General features: G+C 48.1%; 1 protein-coding gene across 10 annotated transcripts; it reads right to left on the bottom strand.

The window, feature by feature from the left end:
* Positions 1–70: 70 nt before the first annotated feature.
* On the bottom strand, positions 71–19,543 carry LOC111848469 (bifunctional heparan sulfate N-deacetylase/N-sulfotransferase 2-like). Of its 10 annotated transcripts, none has more exons than XM_072703645.1 (14): positions 18,905–19,360; positions 9,151–10,625; positions 8,325–8,412; positions 7,945–8,099; positions 7,364–7,549; positions 6,895–7,023; positions 6,297–6,479; positions 6,010–6,106; positions 4,038–4,161; positions 3,457–3,631; positions 2,324–2,494; positions 1,970–2,079; positions 1,784–1,857; positions 71–1,507 (listed from the first exon to the last, which is right to left on the bottom strand). In XM_072703645.1, exons 2-14 carry the CDS (start codon positions 10,153–10,155, stop codon positions 1,476–1,478), a joined length of 2,529 nt encoding a protein of 842 aa, XP_072559746.1. In that variant the 5' UTR covers positions 10,156–10,625; positions 18,905–19,360; the 3' UTR covers positions 71–1,475. The 10 variants fall into 10 exon arrangements, 8 of the variants coding, with proteins under 8 accessions (XP_072559746.1, XP_072559745.1, XP_072559740.1 ...); XM_072703644.1 differs by having other exon boundaries at positions 1,755–1,857; positions 18,905–19,323; XR_011984382.1 differs by having other exon boundaries at positions 1,475–1,507; positions 2,377–2,494; positions 18,905–19,543.
* Positions 19,544–20,264: the final 721 nt, after the last annotated feature.

The following is a 20,264-nucleotide window of genomic DNA, read 5'->3' on the forward strand; positions in this document are numbered from 1 at the left end:
TCTGCTTGAGTACTTCGTGGTCGGCCGTGATCCTGCAAACTGAAAGCGGATCTTCAAACAGCAGCAAACGTTTCACAGGTGCACATACAGATTTATTGGTTCAGTATTTCCAGACTACAACAGACTTCTGACAGGGATTGTTAAATTGATAGTTACATTCAATCATTGCACCTATACCACTAAACACTGCCTATTTGTTATGTTAGGTTCTAGGCTCTTCTGTTACGCAATGCCAGAGAACAGGCAATTTCCCCTTGTTCTCCAAAAACCATTATCATCCATAAGTTATCTCAGTCAGTTTCCTGTGGTTAGGGCAGTATTACCTAGTGGTTGACAAAATGACACCTCATGAACCATTTGCTGTATTTTTGTCCCCACTAGATGGTGCTCTCTGTTCAAAAAATGGCACAAAGATGCCCCAAAGCAAACCAACATCGCCATCTAGTGGGGTTAAAAACACCACAAATGGTTCATGAGACATAATTTTGTCCATCATTAAAAATCAGGCAAATATGGTGAGAACAAGCAAAGAACAAACCCACCACCACACAGAATCTGTCGGTACATCCAGCTTCAGAAATGAGTGAAACCAAACCATTTACTGTGATTCTGGGTTCCCCAAATCGCATAAGTCAGTTGAGGCTGATTTAAAGGTTGAAAACCCACTGGACACAAACTCGATCCTTTGCTGCATTCTTGTACAAAAAACAGTTCAGATAAACAGAAACCACCGCCTCATCTAGAAGAGAAGTTTTCAAAACATTTTATGTCCCTTGTAGAGCTCTCAGGTCACATGACCCTTATAACAACAAAGCCACACCCCTCCAGCCCTTCTATAGACAATATTGGCGTCGCAATATAAGTTAGAAAAGGAAGAAAAAAAAAACACAGATAATACGTTCTGTAAGGTGGATGACAGCTTTGGGCCGTCGCAGCTCGAATAATTTTCCCAGTCCTCAAATCCAAACCTGTGTGACTGTGCACACGCTAACACACAGGAAACGCCCCTCAAATGGAATTCTGTAATTTGATGCTCTGTCACAGAGGGTGCCTAGACTAGGTGACTGAATGTCCCACTCCATGACAACAGGGATGACTACCTCCATGGATCTGCTGAATGTGCAATGACACCACGCACTTCTCACGCCTCTCCATCAGCAGTGAAAAGGTCCTGGCCTTGCGTCTTCCAATTGGCTGGCCTTCCTAGGCAAGTGGGGACAGAAGCCTACTGAGATCATCCAGCAGCATCTAGTTAGAAGAGGCAGAATAACCAAGGTCTGTTGGCCCTTGGCCACCGTCTGAGTCCATGGAAAGCCAGTCCTCACCACTGATCCCAGTACCAGGCAGCCACGGGCGGCACTGCCGCCTAAAATCCAAACACTCATCGCCAACCACTCTTCTGAAGCTCCTCCCTCAACCAGGTAGGTGCCATCTGCCCCATGCGGCCCAGCAGCCTCAGCAGCTCGAAGTTATGCTCACGGTAGTACTCCGACAGGAAGACACGGGTCTGCAACACAGGGGAGTGTCCAATCAGCAAGAGCCACACACCCAAAGACAGTTACCTTCTCCTTATATTCAACTTCATTGAGAAAGGCTTAATATTATTTTACCATAAACACTTTGTACCGAACGGAACAAATTGAACACGATGGCTTTTTTGGTATAAAATGTTCTCGAGTGTTGCCGTTGTCATGTTTTTGCCGTGTCCATTGGGGTAAACAAAAGCATGCGTGTGTTGAGCTCCCAGAGGGCACCTCTGATGCCATCGCCGGGTACTTCCTGCCTTTGCCCTTGCCCAGGCACTTGGTTCGGCCCCCATCCAATCTCTGGCACCAGAACCCTTTATTCTTGTCAAACCTGAAAGGTACCGGAGACGGACTGGTTTCACAGAGTGATACTGGAATGTTCTGTAGGAGAGAATGAAGGCAAATAACGGGCCTTTGGCAGACAGAGGCCGAGAGGAACTCACGTCAGAACCTCTGTGTAACTGTAGTACGGTGAGACCCCCAGGAACTTCTGGATACCGTCCATCACTAGAACCGGGTTTGAGCGGAACAGGGAGCCATCCACTATCATGATCTGGACAAGAGACGGTAATCCAGCTCATCAGACTGGATCCGTTGCATATGAGACAGAACACGGACAGAGCAGGAGCAGGGGAAGGAACACGAAGCATGGTACTGTGTGATCCGACGTTCCGGATGTGTGGAGAACGATGTATCTTTGCCTTGAAGGTGAAGCAGACAAAGTTCAGGGTAACATGCTCCGAAGCACTAGGCACTGCCTGACTGGTAGGTACGGGTGAGGTGGGGTGTTTGGGTACCTGGCCAGCCTGGTAGTGGCGTAGCCAACGCTCCAGGTGAGAAGCATAAGCACCTGGGGCCAGGCTGCTTCGCTGAAGGGCCAGGAGCTCTGGGCATGAGGACAGGCCTGCTGTTGCAACTTGGTGGAAGGTATAGTTCAGGGCCGTGGGGTTGCGGTGCGCCCTCTGGTGCTGCAGACAGGAAGTGACGGAAAACACACAATGGTGCATAAAAAGACTGTCAAAGAAATTCAAGAAAAAACATAAAAATTGAAATAACGTCCATGTACTGTAATAGGATCCCTAATCCTGGTTCTAGTATATCTGGGTTCTCATTCCCCATAAGCATTTACTAATTAATTCAGTAAATTCACCAGTTTAGCCATTTCTAATGGTGCTTTTCCACTGCCACCAAGATCTGAACAGTTTTCTATTGTAACGCATGCGAGCCGTACCCGCGCCGTACCCGGGCCGTACAGGGGCCGTACCCGCGCCATACCCATGCAGTCATGGCCCTGCTAGTAAGCGGGACCGAGTGAGTGACCAAACCGAGCTGGTCGCATCACCACCATCTGATTGGTCGAAATGCACAGAGATACCACTGTTCTGCGCATGGACGATCTGAAGGAAAAAGCGTATATTTTATATTTTATTCAATATTACTAGTATCGCAATGTACTGATGCATTCCTGATAACTTGGAACATGAAAATATCCAACCTCCTGCTTGAAAAAGCCCACAGAACAGCTGACGCAAATTTACACAAGTCAATGCTAATCCTGCTAGCGTTTGATGCTAACACAACATGGTGATTGTAACTGATGTCCTAGCAGAAAGCAACACATAGTAAATCATGATGTACGCTGTGTGAACAGTAAACAAGCGTCTCTTCGGTTTAACCTCACTGTCGCTCTCCAAACCCGGCAGCGTCTTTACCGAGCCGACCCTTCTGCAGTGGAAAAGCGGAGTGACCTGGAACCGCACTGTAACTATTGTCTCTTCAGTACGGCTCGAGTCCGGCTCGATTCCTGTATGCCAGTGGAAAAGTGCCATAACAGTGGTTTGACTTAAAAGAAAAATCTACATATTCTTCATGCAGAGGCAGGACCAGTGGCCTGCATACAGTAAGGGGTTAACCTGCATGGAGGACGCACCTGGTACCAGGAGTACGCTCGCACACTGGGGCTGGTGAGAAGGACCAGGATCTTAGCTTGGGGCAGCAGGGCGGCTGCTCGGCGTGGCGACACACTCGAGTCAAAATAGCCGGCACTCTTCTCAAACACGAAGTCAGTGCTGGCATTGGATGGCAGTGGGAAGAAGTCCATGTACCTGCAAGAAGATGTGAGTCATTGAAGAGAGCTCCTGCTTCAGAGAAGATGGAGAAGCAGCTGCATTACATGACCCTGCTCCTTCCATCTGTCCTCAGCCATCAAGCCGACAGCCCGTTCACAGCTTGTTAGTACCTAAGCGATCCGCAGTCAGTGCCTGCAGAACCGGCAGAGATCGTTCAGTTCTGGTGCTACATTCATGACACCTGCAGATACTTTATCATACTGTCTCGCTTGCACACTTTCTTGTATGTTTTGCTCCATCTTTAGTTTCTTCGTGACCAAGTGTGGCTGAATGAGCCACATTGCAGTGTAGGCCTACTTGCTGCCAATAAATCCTGAATCATGAATCTTGTTAGCAGTTTATCAAAAATATACATATTAACACTGTGCTTAAGTACTGTTACCAATCGATGCCATGGTGGTAGTTGGGCCCACTGAAGAACTGGACCTCCTCGAAGGTGACTGGGCTGGGGAAGCTGCTCACGACAGCAGGGTGGAGGCTCAGGAAGCAGTGCAGGGCCGTGGTGCCTGGAAAGGGTGCAGTGAGGGCTCAGTGAGGCCACAGTGAAGCTCAGTCCTGTCTGCTCGTTGCTCAGTTGGCAGGTGGATGCTAAATCGCTTCCATTTTATAAAAGGTGCAACTACTGGAGAAAACACTGCTGACATATTAATGCTTCCTAAGGCATCTTGAATAATGTTACTGCAGTACTTTACCTGCATTCTTAACCTCTGCAGTTTCACAAACTGGAATGTTGTTTACTGGCTTGTGTGTGTGAGAGAGGGAGAGATGTATATATTACATTAGAAATCACACCACAGATCCATAAACTGGGTGTGGCCTGGTGTCTTTTATGCACAGTGAATCAATACTAATCCGGATCCGCTTTCTGGATTTGAAACAGATGAGAGCCACATATGGCCAGTGTTACATTGAATGCTACCCAATCTGGCCTGTATCTGCACCAGAGTCAAAAGTTAAATTCAGAGGCAGCCCAAACCGAGGCAGTGAGTGGCTCAGTGGGCTAAGCCTCTCTGTCTGTGATTTGAAGGTTGCTGGTTCAAGCCTCAGCAGAGGGGGCTGCCCATTGGCTGACCCTGCACTATAACCCCTCCCACAGAGAGAAAGATGGGGTCAGTGAAGGAAGCACTCTGATGTACTTGTGCAAACAAAACATGTTTGTTCCTTAAATGTGGCTCAGACCCTTTTGTTTCCCCCAGACTGACTGCTGACTAGTTCTGCTCCAGGATCCATCACCTATGTGGCTGGTGGGTGGCTCAGTGGACTAAGGCCCTGTGTTTGTGAGCAGGAGGTTGCTGGTTCAAGCCCCCAACCTTGATCAAGGCCTTTAACCCCCAGCTCTGGGGGGGGGGGACTTCTAAGATAGAGAGTAAGTAGATGATGTATAACTGTGTAAATAAAGTTTACATTCTGCTCCCAGAATCCTGGAGCAGATACCTTAATAAATGCTTTTATTTGTACAAGTACAGCTACACATCTCTTTAGAGTACAGGGTCAGTCAGCACCCCCAGAGCTGGGGGTTAAAGGCCTTGTTCAAGGGCCCACAGACATGTAACCATTCCAGTGGGGCCGGGGCACGAACCAGTGACCTTCGGCTCACAAGCATAGAGACTTAGACCACTGAGCCATTCACCAGCCACATAAGCTAGGTTGGATTCTGGAGCAGAACTAGTTCGCAGTCAGTCTGGAAAAAAAAGAGTCTGAGGCACATTTAACAAACAAAGATGCTTTATTTGTACATTGAAAGGCTTCTCTTCATTGACCCCCATCTTACTCCCCATAGCTTAGGGGTCACAGTGCAGCTGACAGACAGCCCCCTCTGCTGAGGCTCAAACCAACAACCTTCTAATCACAAACAGAGAGGCTTAGCCCACTGAGCCAATCACTGCCCCTGTTTAGGTCACATCTGAATTTAACTTTTGACTCTGGTGCAGATACAGGCCAGATTGGGTAACATTCAATGTAACTCTGGCCATATACGGTCCTCATCTGTTTCAAATCCAGAAAGCGGATTCAGACAATATTGGTCCATTGTGCAAAAAGATACCAGGCCAGTTCTGGTTTACGGATCTGTGGCAATTTCTAAACAACATTTGGCCTGAATCTGAATCAGACTCATCTTGCTATGTGGGTCCATTATGTTAAATTTTGTGGCTGCAATCAAAAAACTAAAAATGCCAAAAGTCTTGTATTTTGTTTGCTTACTTATGGTTAAGGTTAGGGCTGGGTGGGGGTTAAGGTCGTCATTGTTGCGATTAGAATTTTTCCCATAGAAATGAATGGATGGTCCCCACAAAGATTTGAGTACAGGTCTGTGTGTGTGTGTGTGTGTGCGTGCGTGAGTATTCTGCTCTTACCGGTTTTCTGTGGACCAATTATGAGGAACTTGGGAAGTCGGTCGCAGGTCTTCTCCTTTGACCAGATGTCTTTGTGGCGCTTATCATGACAGGGGTTCTAAAGGGGGAGGGGACAGACCCCCAGTGACTGCGGCTCTTCATACATACATATGTACATACATACACTTTATAAGCTTTAAGTTAAAAAAAGGTGAGCAGGATCTGAGCTTAATCACAATCATCACTGCACCTGGACTGTTACTAACTCAACAAATGAGAAATTCTACTGCAAGAGCTTTTCCTCTCACCTGCCACAAGGGGTCCTTTTCCTCGGGAAACACCTGGAAGTACTTCTCAGCCAGCGCCACCGGGGGCAGCGTGTGAAGCCGCAGGTTGGTCCAGCACTGCACGAACTTCAGCAGGGACTCAAAGGTGTAAAGGCCCAGCCGGTCATTCCCATAGTTGGACAGGTGAGTCATGAAGACATTAACCTGCAGTTAAGGGAGGAAATGTGACCTGTGGAAACAGGCAGGAGATGTACCTGGCGAAAGGCCGGGAGACCCATACAGAACGACTACGCCCGAGAGGCCGGGAGACCCATACAGAACGACTACGGCCGAGAGGCCGGGAGACCCATACAGAACGACTACGGCCGAGAGGCCGGGAGACCCATACAGAACGACTACGGCCGAGAGGCCGGGAGACCCATACAGAACGACTACGGCCGAGAGGCCGGGAGACCCATACAGAACGACTATGCCTCTGCGTATTCTGCAGGTGATGCTCTGTTAGAGCAGAAACAGCTGCCAGACCAGGCAAATGCATCAGAGTTGAAACATGGGTAGCATAGAAGAGTGACTGGTGTAAACGTGAGCAGTAGTAACAGGACCACGCTCCAATACTCACAGGGCTGAGTAAGAGGGTCTGAAAGAGCTCCCCGCCCCGGATGCTGCGGTCCAGCTCCTGGGGGCCCCCGGGGTACTCGCTGTAGAAGATGGTGTGAGTGAAGAGGCCACACGTCTGTCTAGGCAGCACCTGTCATGCGTGACACACGCCTGTCACACACATGTGAATCATGCCAATTTCACAGTTACTCTGTTCACTGCATCATGTATGAAATCAGACTCATAAAGGCTGTTTATTTGCCATTTGCTGAAGCGCACAGGGATCCAGCCTCGCTCTTCTTTGAGACACACACTTACGGGTGAAGGCTGGGGTCCGAGCGCAGGTCAGCCATTTACCCATCACCCCCAGAGCATTTTTGGAGAGGTGGGGTAAGGGCCATACTGAAGGCCCTGACAGTGCTGTGACCATTGTGAGAACCGGCGACCTCCCGGTCGCAGGCACAGAGGCCCACCACAGCGGGGGTGCGTACCTTAATGCCGGCGTGCACGAAGCCACGGCGATAGTGTGCAGGCCGCAGGTGGGGGTACTCCTCCGTGCTGGAGACGCGGATCCCCCACACGGCCCTCCAGGCCTCGTACAGCTGTCCGTGCACAGGATAGACGCCGGAGTGGTGTGGGCTCACGGCGTATCCCATGTCTATGGGGATCCCGTGCTCCTGGGGAGGGGGGGGGGCGATGCTGCCATTGAATATGGTCCTTAACCCTAACCCTTACGGTCTAAAACATCTCATACCGGGTTTACAAAACGTTTCATGGAACCGTTGCTTCATTTGCCATTTGTACAAGAATGAAGTTCTTTGCAATGTCTTAGTTCTCTCCTGTCCTCCTATACAGCTTGGGATACAACACCCCAGAGGAACTTTCTCAGGGGGGTGGGGGGGGGGGGGGTGTAAAGGGCCCAAGAGAGATGTGGGTACTGTGGGATTCAAACCAGCAACCTTCCAATCCCAGGCACAGAGGCCTAGCCCACTGAGCCACACGCTGCTACCCCCCCCGAAAGGTCGAGCTGTGGTCCTGAGCACACAGCTGGGGGGGGGGGGGGGGGGGTTACCTGCGCAAAAAGCTTGTTGAGGAGCATCTGCTCAGCCAGAACGCTGACGTTGTGGAAGAGATGCGGTTGCATGTGGCTCCACATGTGGGGAAACCACCAGAACTGCTGCCTATGCATCAGGAGCATGTCGTCCCCCCGGTCCTCCTCCTCCGTTCCTGTAGGAGGGCAGAGGTCTAGCTCACACTCCCTCCTCCAATCAGAGGACGTACCTTCCAGCGTGAACGGGCCAATGGGAGTAATGCAAAAGGCCCGGCTCATTAAGGTACTGAAACAGCCAATGAAATTAGGTGCAGTAACTAAGCACCTCAGTGTGAATGTGTGCACTGTACATCATGGCCACCCAGGCAGAAGAACACCTCCGTTTACGATCCAGAGCTTACCAGTATGGTAGAACTTTCCAGAGAAGCCCAGATTGAAGGTGAAATTGGGGACCAAATTACGTAGCTTGTTTTGGGTGCTGAGCAGGGCCTGGGAATCAGGTGGCAAAAGAAATACCCACTGTGAAATACCCACTGTGAAATACCCACTGTGAACTGTTACTCACACAGTTGTAACTTGCGTGTGCATTTGTTTGCAATTCCAAGTACATTTCTTAGTGTGTGTTTGAGTGTGAGTTTATCTATTTATTCTCATTGTCTGTATACTTACCATATATACTGTTTGTGCTCCCTAGTATATAACTCTGTATGAGTGCTTGTGTGTCTGTGTGTTTGTGTGTGTTTGTGTGTGTGTGTGTATCTGTGTGTGTCTGTGTGTATTTTTGTGTGTGTCTATCTGTGTATGTTTTTGTGTGTGTGTGTGTGTGTGTGTGTGTGTGTGTATTTCTGTGTGACTCAGACTGGACTTGGGACAGTCATCAGATTAATCACTGAGGTGCTGTGATGGGTATTAACAGCTCCTCAGGTAAAAGTGAGCCCGCTCTGAGATCTTGCAAGAGATCAACATGATAAAACCTAAGATGGACTGAAGCTGGTGAATTGTTACAGTGGTTGGGGGCTGGGGGGTGGGGGGCAGGCTTTAGGGAGGTTTGGGGTGTTGAGAAAATAGTAAAATAACTGAGTGCTCATGTTCTGCTACAGAGAGGTCGACAATTTCACAACAATAACTTGGGTCTAGTCTGTTAACCCCAACCTTTTTCTACAAGAACACGTTTAACATAACTGACAGATCGAGTTACAGATGGGAGACACACTTTTTAGAACTCACCTCAACATCCGACACCTTCATGCGGGTTCCTTCCTTTCCAACAAATATATCGTCCACGTCAACCAGCAGGTGGCGCTCCAGCGGCATATCGAGCCGGCCGCCGGTCAGGTAGGCGATGGCGTCCACCAGGATGAGCTTGTGCAGCCAGAAGGAGAGGCCGTTGCCGAAGACAACTCTCTGGATGCCGTCATGAAGGCCCAAGTCCTGAAGCACCGTGGCCTGTGGTGTAGCCTGGGGGGGGGCGCCAGGCAGGCCGGACTCAGCTAGCAGCACCGGCTGATATGTGCTGTGATTGGAGTGGAAGACGACCCAGCCGTCCCCAGGCAGAGGGCCTGACTGCAGGGCGCCAGGCCGGGTAATGCGGAGCAGGGGGGCGGTGGGGCAGACGAAGCAGTCCCTCAAGCCGCGGCCCGGAAGCAGGACAAGAGGAAAGCCCCGGAGCTGGGGGTCAGGCGGCAAGCTTCCTGCAGTGCGGAGGAAGCCCACAACACCAACACCGAACTGAGCACAGTACCTGTCCAGCAGTTCCCGGTTCCAGGCATCCAGGCCGACATACTGGAAGAGGTTCTCGAAGATTATGAGGGTGTAGCGGCCCCGGTCCCGGCTTGCCAACACGGGCATGGCGCCCTTCCCGGGAGCCGCCTCCACATGGTGCCGGAAGCGGCCGGACTCTAAAATAGCCACGATCTCCTGGCCGAGCTGGGAGTAGACGCTGTCTACAAAAAGCAGCACCACAGGGTCTGTACGCGGCTGAGCTGGGAAGCTGAGCCCAGTGCGGCGGACGGCAGGATCCTGCTGCGGGGTGTGCGGGAGACCTGCGGGGGAAGTGGCCGTCCGGCACTCAACCGCGGGCAGGGGGGGCGGGGCCTGCCTGATTCTGGGTCCGCTGCTGACATAGTACGCCAGAAGGGCCATGGAGAGCAGGCAGAAGACTAAGAGCGCCAGGATGAGGAGACGCAGCTGTGGACACCTGCGGCGACACGCCGATTTCCACACGCCTGCCATGTCCGCCAGAAGGGAGCGGCAGACGCAGCGAAGGCTGAGGATCGGACCGCGGAGCCGGACCTGAAGGGGATGGCGGCGGACAGCGGTACCGAGTTCTGCTGGTGGGCAGCCATGGACACTATGTCACCATGACCGCAACAGCCTGCAGTGCGCGTGGCTGCTCCTCTCACGCTCCATCCAGCTGTCGTCCTGCTTCCGGTATATATTTCCCTGTCTGTCCCTCCCCGCGGGTGTCAGTCCTCCCCCGCTTCCCAGTGCTAAGTGGATTCCCACCTGTCCTCCACCACTCCACCGTCTTCCTGAGTCACTCTCTCTCTCTCTCTCTCTCTCTCTCTCACTCACACTCCATCAACTCCAACATTCAAATGTTCATTTTGGTGAGCGGCCTTCGAAGTTCCGCTCTCTCTCCATCCTCAGCTCTCCACCCATGGGGGAATTTCTGCAGTCGCCATCAATGACAGCTCTTACACCTAAGGAAGATGGAGGGGTGGGAATCGATGGTCACTGCGCTGTAGATCGTCCACTTGCTACAGTCATAACCCACTAGCAGTACATTACAATGTCATGCAAATGCAGCAGGGAATCACCAAATGGTTAAAATTAGAAACAGGGACAGTAGCCAATAAAAACACTCATCAGCAGAACCTTCCAGCAGGACTGGAGTTACTGGAGTCCATTCCATGTGACTGGTCACTTGTGACTCGACTGTGCCGTCATAAATATCGGTTACTCTTAAATCCATGAATCTCTGACATTCAGCACCCTGGTGAGACAGACCGGCGATGCTTTGCTCTTTGTCCGTAGATGGTGAGCAGTAAACCGATGTCACAGTGATTATTAAATTATTCAAAAGTCACGAGGGTGCTGGGATTTCTCTCCGTCGTCGGTGAGCACACACTCATGTGGAAGGTTGGGTTATTATTGTCGCGTCTCAAACCACCTTCGGCCTTTTCAGCAGAGGACAGGAAGTCGACGAAAGACGGGTCGCACTTCTTGTGGAACTCGTGCTGCCAAGCGATGACATAAGGACCAGTACAGAACCAGCCTTTAATGGTGTCCTTCTGATTTTCCCCATTAGTTCCCCCCCCCCCAACCCTCTCTATCTTGAGAATCCTGCTAACTGTTTCCCAGAGGTCCTAAAATAGCCCCCACCCTCCCCGTCCCACCTTCCTGCTTTAGGATAACCTTACAGGTATGACTGGAAAAAGCCGGCTAGCCTCTCGTTTGTCAGGGCAGTTACTTTGGATGACTTGACAAGTCAAAGTAAATCATCAAAAATTTTCAGCGGCTCCAGTCGCTCTCATGAGAGACATTGGCACCATCTTCCACTTCTGCTACGAGAGTTGAGTTGTTAGCTCTCCCACCGCCCTGGGTGGGGTTACGCCACATCCAGTGTTAACCCAACGCAGTGGTAGTGGGCCCGGCCCAGACTGGAGGTGCTGATCACATTTAATTACCCAGCCGTGACCCACTAAGCGGAGGGAGGAGCTCAGCATTGAGGTCAGCATGTAGGCAGTAAAAATAGCTGCGTGTTATGAGAAAGGGCAGCTCCCATAATGCCATGCGGGAGTAACTCAGCTGAGGCCTGCTGCTTGGACATCAGTGCATAAAAACACACGCGCACACACACACACACACACACCCGCACACGCGCACACACACACACACACACAGACACACCCACACACACCCACACCCGCACACAGACACACACACACCCAGACACACACACACACAGACACACCTGAGACCACAGAATCCCCAAACAACTACAAGAATTAATAGTTGTGGTGATTCCAAGCCCGGCCTCCGCCAGCTGCTTCGGGGAGCACAAACGCTCTCCCACTGTGTGCCCGTCACTCGCCAGGCGGCCAGATCGAATGAAAGTATTGTGAATATTTTTAACATAAGGCTGCTGTTTTACCCGTGAACAGCTGGACAAACAAGTACAAAACCATGAAGTATTCTCGTCCCTGGATGAGTGTGCCACACGACTGCAGATTCAGGGTGCGGATATGCTCTACTTTCTGTTTGTTAGAAGCACATTGCATTTTATGGAGTGTTTAAAGAGCTGGTTCCCCCAAAAAGGTACAACAGAGCTATTTATATCCAGCAAAGGATCCCAGATCCAGGTCATTAACACTTTTACTGACACCTGTAGGCACAGATAAGCCAGGAGCAGGTCAGTGTGAGCCAGACATCGACTGAGTTTCATTACACGTCAAACTCCTGCATTTCCTGCCGTCTGCAAACGGAGGATCCAGAAACATATCCAAGCATGTAAGAAAGTATAAATCAGATTTATGCACAAGACATAAATTTAATATTAGAAGTAATATAATCATGTGCAAAAACCTAACTACAATAACAAAAGAGAACTGACTGGGACAGAGACAGAGACATAGAGACAGAGACCAGGACAGAGACAGACAGAGACATGGACAGCTGTCGTACTTTTCAAACCAACCAGAGTAAAAACAAAATGCATAGTACAGCTACTACCAAATATTATGAATAATTTGTTTGGAGGCTTTTACTGAAATATGGCAGATATCTGAAGAAGTGCCATGTGCAATACCTTGTGTCTGACATCTGGTGGCACCACATAGCCAGAAATGCAACATCGCTCAAACAATGTCCAAGCAGACCTGCACAGATGTCAAGGGCACCGGGATAACCTGCAAAGTTAACCTCTATCACAGCGACTGGGATAACCTGCGAAATTAACCTCCATCACTGGCACCGGGATAATATGTAAAATTAACCTCTATCACTGCCACCGGGATACCCTGCAAAGTTAACCTCTAATTCTTAATTCTTATGCCTTGAATTAAAGAAAAGTTAGCACTGCCAAATCTTTACCAAAAAAATGATAAACAGCAAAAATTCTTAAAAAATTCTCATAGTATTTGGATTTAAGAATTTGATGGGTTTCTTGGAAATAAATCATTTATTCTTGTTAGAACAGAACTAATCCAGTGTGTTCTACAAGTTCTCATATTTTAGATGGTGACCTTATTCCCATTCATTCCAGCATGATCAAATCTGTCAAAAACATCAAATACCGTCTTAAAGTGCACTGAGATTTCCTCCTCTGCAAGTCTGCCTTTAAATGTTAGGGAATCGGCTTATGAAGTTCACAGCTTCTCAGCTTTTGATGTACAGGGACAGCTCCCAGAGATAAACTGCACAAGCTTACTTACTGTACTGAAGTTGGTGAATAGAGCGTCCATACATCGGTAGCAAAATGAGCAAGATGTCAAGACATGACAGCAAAGAAAATTTAAACACACTGAGTTTCTAACAGCAGCCGCTTGGCACTGACACGGACTTTGAAGCTGGAAATCGCTAAAATACAGGCGTACGTCCCCTCGATCAAATAAACAAACATTTAATACTTTGAAATCAGTGCACTGTTGTCAGGTCATGAGGGGAGGGTTAGCATGTTCAAAGTCTGCGCCTGAGAGAGTTCTGGGGTCTTCAGGTGCCTAATAATTGCGTCTTACCTAAATAGTATCCAGATGTACTCTGCATCTTCTGTTTGCGTTCATCATATAAATGCGTCTGTGGTGGTGTGTCAAAATGCAATTTGTACAATTTTTGTGATTTGCGGCCTGTGATGCTACACAGCTGGGGCCAACAGATAAACCCCCTTAATCAGGTCCAGAACCGGACCAATCAAACAGGTACATGACTGGATTGTACAATAACGAGAAGCTAAAATATACTGGCTCTTATTCAGTTACATCTTGAGAAGTTCAGCAGCTGTTACAATGAATAATGTGTTTGACAGGTTGTTGACTTGTGAAGGACTTAAACAGGCGACCGCCTGCTCTATGGCTACGTTTTGCCCCCACGTTGCGCAGTCCAGTGCTCTGTCCCAAAATTACACACGCAACCAACTCTCCACTATAAACATCCTCCCCCAGGAGAATCACGGACAGCCGATTCACATTCTAGCAGCCTCTGCACCCCGCAGCCTCGTGTCAGCAAAGATAAACAGGACCCATGAGTTCCCTGTGAGGCAGGGTGCTGAGCTACATCAGCAAATACCTTTAATGACCATGACGTTATATAAATATGCTGCCGTATCCCAGGTTCGAGAGGCCTGCCCAGGCTGAGCTCTCCCTCCCCCATGTAAGGTTTAGACTGGGGAGGCTTTGAGGCCCCATCATTAACACAACAGACTGAGGACTTGTCAAAGTCGCCCAGCAGGCACCCTGAATGAGTGTCCTGGATAAAACACAGAATGGGAACATCTACCGCAGACAAGGCCTGTGCTGAGGCTCCCTGACCTGTTAGCACTTAGCCCACAGAAGTCAGGTCTGCGCTGAGGCTCCCTGACCTGTTAGCACTTAGCCCACAGAAGTCAGGCCTGCGCTGAGGCTCCCTGACCTGTTAGCACTTAGCCCACAGAAGTCAGGCCTGCGCTGAGGCTCCCTGACCTGTTAGCACTTAGCCCACAGAAGTCAGGTCTGCGCTGAGGCTCCCTGACCTGTTAGCACTTAGCCCACAGAAGTCAGGCCTGCGCTGAGGCTCCCTGACCTGTTAGCACTTAGCCCACAGAAGTCAGGCCTGCGCTGAGGCTCCCTGACCTGTTAGCACTTAGCCCACAGAAGTCAGGCCTGCGCTGAGGCTCCCTGACCTGTTAGCACTTAGCCCACAGAAGTCAGGCCTGCGCTGAGGCTCCCTGACCTGTTAGCACTTAGCCCACAGAAGTCAGGCCTGCGCTGAGGCTCCCTGACCTGTTAGCACTTAGCCCACAGAAGTCAGGCCTGCGCTGAGGCTCCCTGACCTGTTAGCACTTAGCCCACAGAAGTCAGTCTGGTCTACCTTTGCCAGTCTGGAGAGCAGTGATGTCATCCACCAGCCTGTGGCCAACATATACTCGTGTCCAGCAATACCAAGGAATTCTGTACACAAAGCATCAACCATGCTTACATTTCGCAGACATTTCCAGTATCAGAGGGAAGCGGAGCCTTGTTTGGTTTTGTTTCACATACTGTGTGTACAGACAGCAGCAGGAACCTTCAGGAGTTCCTTACATTCTGGAAATACCTGCAAAATTTCCTAGAAAAAAAGCAGAACTTCCCTGTTAGCACAGTAACACAACACCTGTAACCATTCTTAGACACATCAAGATACAAAAGGACTGCATTAAATATTAAACATTCATGCTTCTGAGAGCCATTATAGGGCAGAGTGATGCTGTAGGTAGTACTGATGACTCTGGGTCTCCACCCCAGCTCTCAGTGTGTGCAGCTTGGATGTTCTCCCCGTGCCGTCGTGGGGTTTCCGCTGGGTTCTCCAGTGTCCCCCCCCAACAGTCTAAAAACATGCTATGATGAACCAGAGTTACCAAGCTGTTTGTAAGTGTGTGTGTGGGCGTAGGCCTTGTGGGGGCGCTGCAGCATCACACTGACCAGTGGATGAGTATATTCAATCATGCAGCAATGAATCAGCTTTTTTCAAAAAGCAGAAGACATAAGCAAGAGAAGAAATGACCAAGACTGAAGAAGTGGAAAAACATTTTTTATATATAAATGCAAAAGCAGTTTGATGTATTAAATATTGTGACTGGATTTAAGATGCAGAGCTGGAGCTGAGAGGTGCCTTCTGGATGCTTTTAAATGTGTGTGTGTGTGTGTGAGTCCGTGTGAGTCCGTGTGTGTGTGTCTCCGTGTGTGTGTGTGTGTGCCTGCAATCCTCTGATGCGTCTCGGCGAAGGGAGGTAAAAAAAAATCTATATATTCTGGAAAAATCTACATATATATAAAATTTGATGCACAGCGGGTGGGGTTGGGGGGAGGGTTGCACTTGTTCTGTGAGTTGAGTGCAATGACGCAGTGTTCACAGGAAGCTTACTTAATTCTGTAATGATGTTGCAAATTTACTGGTTTCCTAACAAAAGTCCATTGGCCAGCAATGTTTAATGTATCTGCACGTCTTCCACACAGACATGTTCTTTTTAATTGTCATATTTTTTTGACTGACTGATTCAGTTCTGTTCTTGCCATTTTGCTATTAATTGCATTTATAGTCACTGGCTCCCAAAGGGACAGTAAACACAAATGTCTGACGTTTGATGTTATTGGGAAGCGGTTACTAATTACAAAGCACACAATTGTGCTGCTTGTCAATGAAGCTTTTAGCTCTTTCTAAATGTAATACATTTTTGTAAACGAATGAAGTAATGATTTTTGTTTTAAAACCAATAAATTAATACATTTACTCAATGAGCTACAGGAATGAGGTGAAGCAACTAGCCATGTGGTGCAGCAACAAAAAGGAGATCGTCACGGACTGCAGGAGGTCGCACATCCAACACCCCCCCCCCGTCTGCGGGAGACCCCACCCACCCCTCTTACAGCCTCGTCAGTCTCCTGCCATCTGGGAGGAGGTACCGGAGCCTCTGCACCTGCTCCACCAGACTGAGGAATAGTTTCATCCACCAAACTATCAGGATGCTGAACATTTTCCCGTCTCCCCCCTCTCCCCACTGCCCCCCTAAAGTCTGCACTGTAACCCCCTCCCATCATTATCCAGCATTAGCCACTGTACTTACTTTGCTTACTTACCGACAACAAAAACTGTAAAACTAAAAACGGCTGATGTCTACATTTGCAAATCTACCATATTTGCACTGACTTATGTCTTTTGCACAAAGTATTTAACATAGGAATACTTGTATATGTCTTGTGTGTTTCTCTTGCTTGTCAGTGTACTCACTCATCATTTGAATCCTCCATGTGTCCTGTACATATGGCAGAATTGACAATAAAGACTCACGTGACTCGGGTTTTACTGAGATAAACTGCGGCTGTCAAATAAAATTTTGGATTTTATTTTGCACACACATGCATGCAATAGTTTTATTACCGTGTAAATAGTTTTTAGGCTTTGTAAACTACCCCAAAGCTTTTGATGTAGCTAATTTTTGGTTTACAATGGAATAATACAGACGTGCCGTAAGAATTCTTGCGTGAGCGTGAGAGGGTCGCGACAGAGGGGTGAGAGATGGCAGCCCTGAAAATGGACGTGTTTTGTTTCACCTGAGTTGATTTGTATTAAAATAACTTTATACTGCTGTTAAATAACGTAAACTTTGAAGTCACAAATAAACTTTCTCTATATTTATCCAACATTTTATAAAATTCTTTGCATGAAGGCTGCGGCGCATATATAGCGAGAATGTTTTATTTGTTTGTTTTAATTTGCTACAATATTTCTGTAACCGGGCTGTTTTTGTTTAATGTGTATAAACACACAAAATCTGTTTATTTTGAATTTGTTAATTTGCTTTCGCCACACCCCGTTAGAGTGTAACAGAAAAATCACACAACGCAGATAAACCGGCTACATACAGGCTACTATATAAAGATAAATATTCAGATTACAACTGAAACTTTGAAGAAAATAAAACACATTGTTTCTTATAAATAGGGTGCTGTATAATTAGGCTGTAGACTTCCTGCCGTGTAACAGGTGTTATGCCGAAAAAGGCATCCCTGCCGTAGAATGCATGCCTGTCTCTAAATGACCGATTGGTCGCTGATCTGAAACGAGTTGAGCCACTTTGTCGAGTAAGGCTACCGTAGTGCTAATCAATAGCCCCAAAAAACCCGTAGAACTGTAACTCTAACCCCCAAAACCCTCCTAAAACCCTAACCCTAACCCCCAAAATACCCCTAAAACCCTAACCCTGACCCCCAAAAAACCCTTAAAAGCTCAACTCGTCGGAACACCTGTATGCATTCTAAGACAGGGATGCGTTTTTCGGCATAACACCTGTTTAGTCGCACCGGTAATGACTGTGACACCGGTGTACCGGCCACCCCCACGTCAAAGCGACGCAAATATGCAGACAGAAAGTAACCTGACTGTAGAAAACAAATGTTAACATGAAACTAGGCGAAACCCACGGGTATTTCGATACCAAAAAAGAGGTCAAGTCCGGGAAAAGGGCCGTATGGTCACCATACAAACACTTGCCGGGTTTACGGCAGTCTGGTCTAAATATAAGTGAAGGAAGATAAAGTCCATTTAAACTGGAGAACCTTAAATCCCACAAGTTATCCGGCCAAGCAAGACATTTGGCTGCGTGATGGAGATCCTCGGAAGAGCATGTGAGAATATCTAGCTGGCGGCATAGAGATAAAGTCAAAGTGCATCGTCTGTTTGCGATGGGTGGTTTTAATATCATTACCAATATTGCACAATTACTGTGTTTGTTTTTATTTGGGTAACCGGAGGCCGGCTATTTCCACAATGAAGGGTCTCATGGAAACAAGACGGTAAGATGCGTGTCATAGGCCTACTCAAAATCCCCCTTAAAGAAATAATAATTAATCCCCAGATGTACAGTAACTTAAAGTGGATTTTCAAAATTCGATATAAAACTGAGGTTTATAATTTCAAAATGTACCCGACTTCCACTTTGCGCGGTACCCAGTAAAGCCGAAGCCGCCGAAGGAGCCGCATCCAGCCGGCCAGTGACTCCGCTTTCCGCCCCTTATGAGCGCTGCTTGCCGTTCAGCACAAAGGGAAACCGGCCACCGGCTCCAGGCTAAATAACTAATAAACCACATTTACTCGCGTTGTCCAGCCGCCTGTCCACGGAGCGGCAGCATCCCTCCCGATCTGCGAGTCCTGCGGGTCCGGCTGCGCGGTCCCTGCTGCCGCCGCTTTCCGCCTTTCAGTCACCGCAGCCAGGAATAAGCATTAAAAGGGGAAAAGGCGCAGCACTCACTCAGCACACAGGCGGTGGACGCGTCTCCCCGGCACCGGGACTCCCGAGCGGCTCCGCCACCTTCGGCCGGCGGGCGGACGCGCTGCTTTTCTGCCGGGAGGAGTGACGGAAACCCGGCGCAGCGGGGGCAGAGCGGCGCCCGGGCCCTACGATTCCTGCCTTAGCCGATGCTGCAATAATAACATTAAATATCAATGATCTCACACCACAATTCATAGTTTACTGAACACGGTTTACTGATCTTTGGCATGTTTAGGCATCAATTGCTGCACTTAAGATCTGTTTATAAAGGGGAATTGCAAAATATTTCCTGTAATAATTTATGGAATTGCAGGTACGGTATTCCTGTAACTATAGGCAAGGTTTTCTATATGTAAATATTTAGCACATTTTACTTACCGGCCTAATTGAAAACCTGGATCACCGGCTAGCCAGTTTATTACGTACTATTTTAGACGCTTTCACTTTCTTATAAGATTTGTTCCTTGAACATTTGGCCATTATATTGAACATTTTGATCTGACAATTTTTTTGACGCCCTACCTACAGTGATACAGTGCATAACACTGTACCTACAGTTATACAGTGCTCCGTATTTCTGTACCTACGAGCACTTGTTACTCATTTACTAACAAACCGCTGGAAGGGAAAATAATTTAAAGAGATATTAGGTGTCATCTAGCGGTCAATTTAAAACAGTCATTTGAAGATGCATCCATTTGCTCTGTTTCTCTGTGAAGAGGTACACTTATAAGTAAGGACGTCAAGTTAGTAACTGATGTTTGTTATGAAACTTTTGAATACGGTTTTAGAGAAATAAATCACATGCAAATGTGTCAGTATATTACAAATCTTAAGACGTCTTGCACTGTATTCTGTTAATCTGTGTAGGCCTATTCTTAATTGCCTTTCTATTTTATCCCCACAGTGTTCTTTGACGTGTTCCCTTATATGTCTTGCGATTTTTATCCAGTTCTTCATGCTTGGCACTAGACCACAAACAATCCTGATATGTTCACACATACTTCAATGGAGTGACTTGAGTGTGATCCGACAAACGCTTAACTTGACTTATGACATTGGTGAGTAACACACACTTCTACCCTCAAGACTGTAGGTTTAGTCCCCTTTAGAGGTCCTGCACTAGTACCCTAGTGTGTGATACAAAATGATCTAGTTAAGGTAACTAAAATTTTTAAGGTGCTTTGGATAAAAAAGAAAAAGCTAAGAAACTGAAATTCGTTTGAATTTACACAGTTCGATTTCCATGGTATCGAGTCTCTTTGAATTTGACTGATTCCTTTGGAGTTTTCAACGTTCCATCTTTGTCAGAAACCCGAGTTTCCAGTTTTTCTCTTCA

This window comes from Paramormyrops kingsleyae, chromosome 20 (assembly GCF_048594095.1).
Source record: "Paramormyrops kingsleyae isolate MSU_618 chromosome 20, PKINGS_0.4, whole genome shotgun sequence".
In the NCBI taxonomy this organism is placed as follows: Eukaryota; Metazoa; Chordata; class Actinopteri; order Osteoglossiformes; family Mormyridae; genus Paramormyrops; species Paramormyrops kingsleyae.

Excerpts from the sequence above, each read along its gene's own strand:
- LOC111848469 (XM_072703639.1), bottom strand. The coding sequence starts at position 10,155 with ATGGCAGGCGTGTGGAAATCGGCGTGTCGCCGCAGGTGTCCACAGCTG. Across the intron at positions 8,100-8,324 it reads TGGAAAGTTCTACCATACTG|GAACGGAGGAGGAGGACCGG; the intron begins GTAAGCTCTGGA and ends GCCCTCCTACAG. Across the intron at positions 3,632-4,037 it reads TACCACCATGGCATCGATTG|GTACATGGACTTCTTCCCAC; the intron begins GTAACAGTACTT and ends ATCTTCTTGCAG.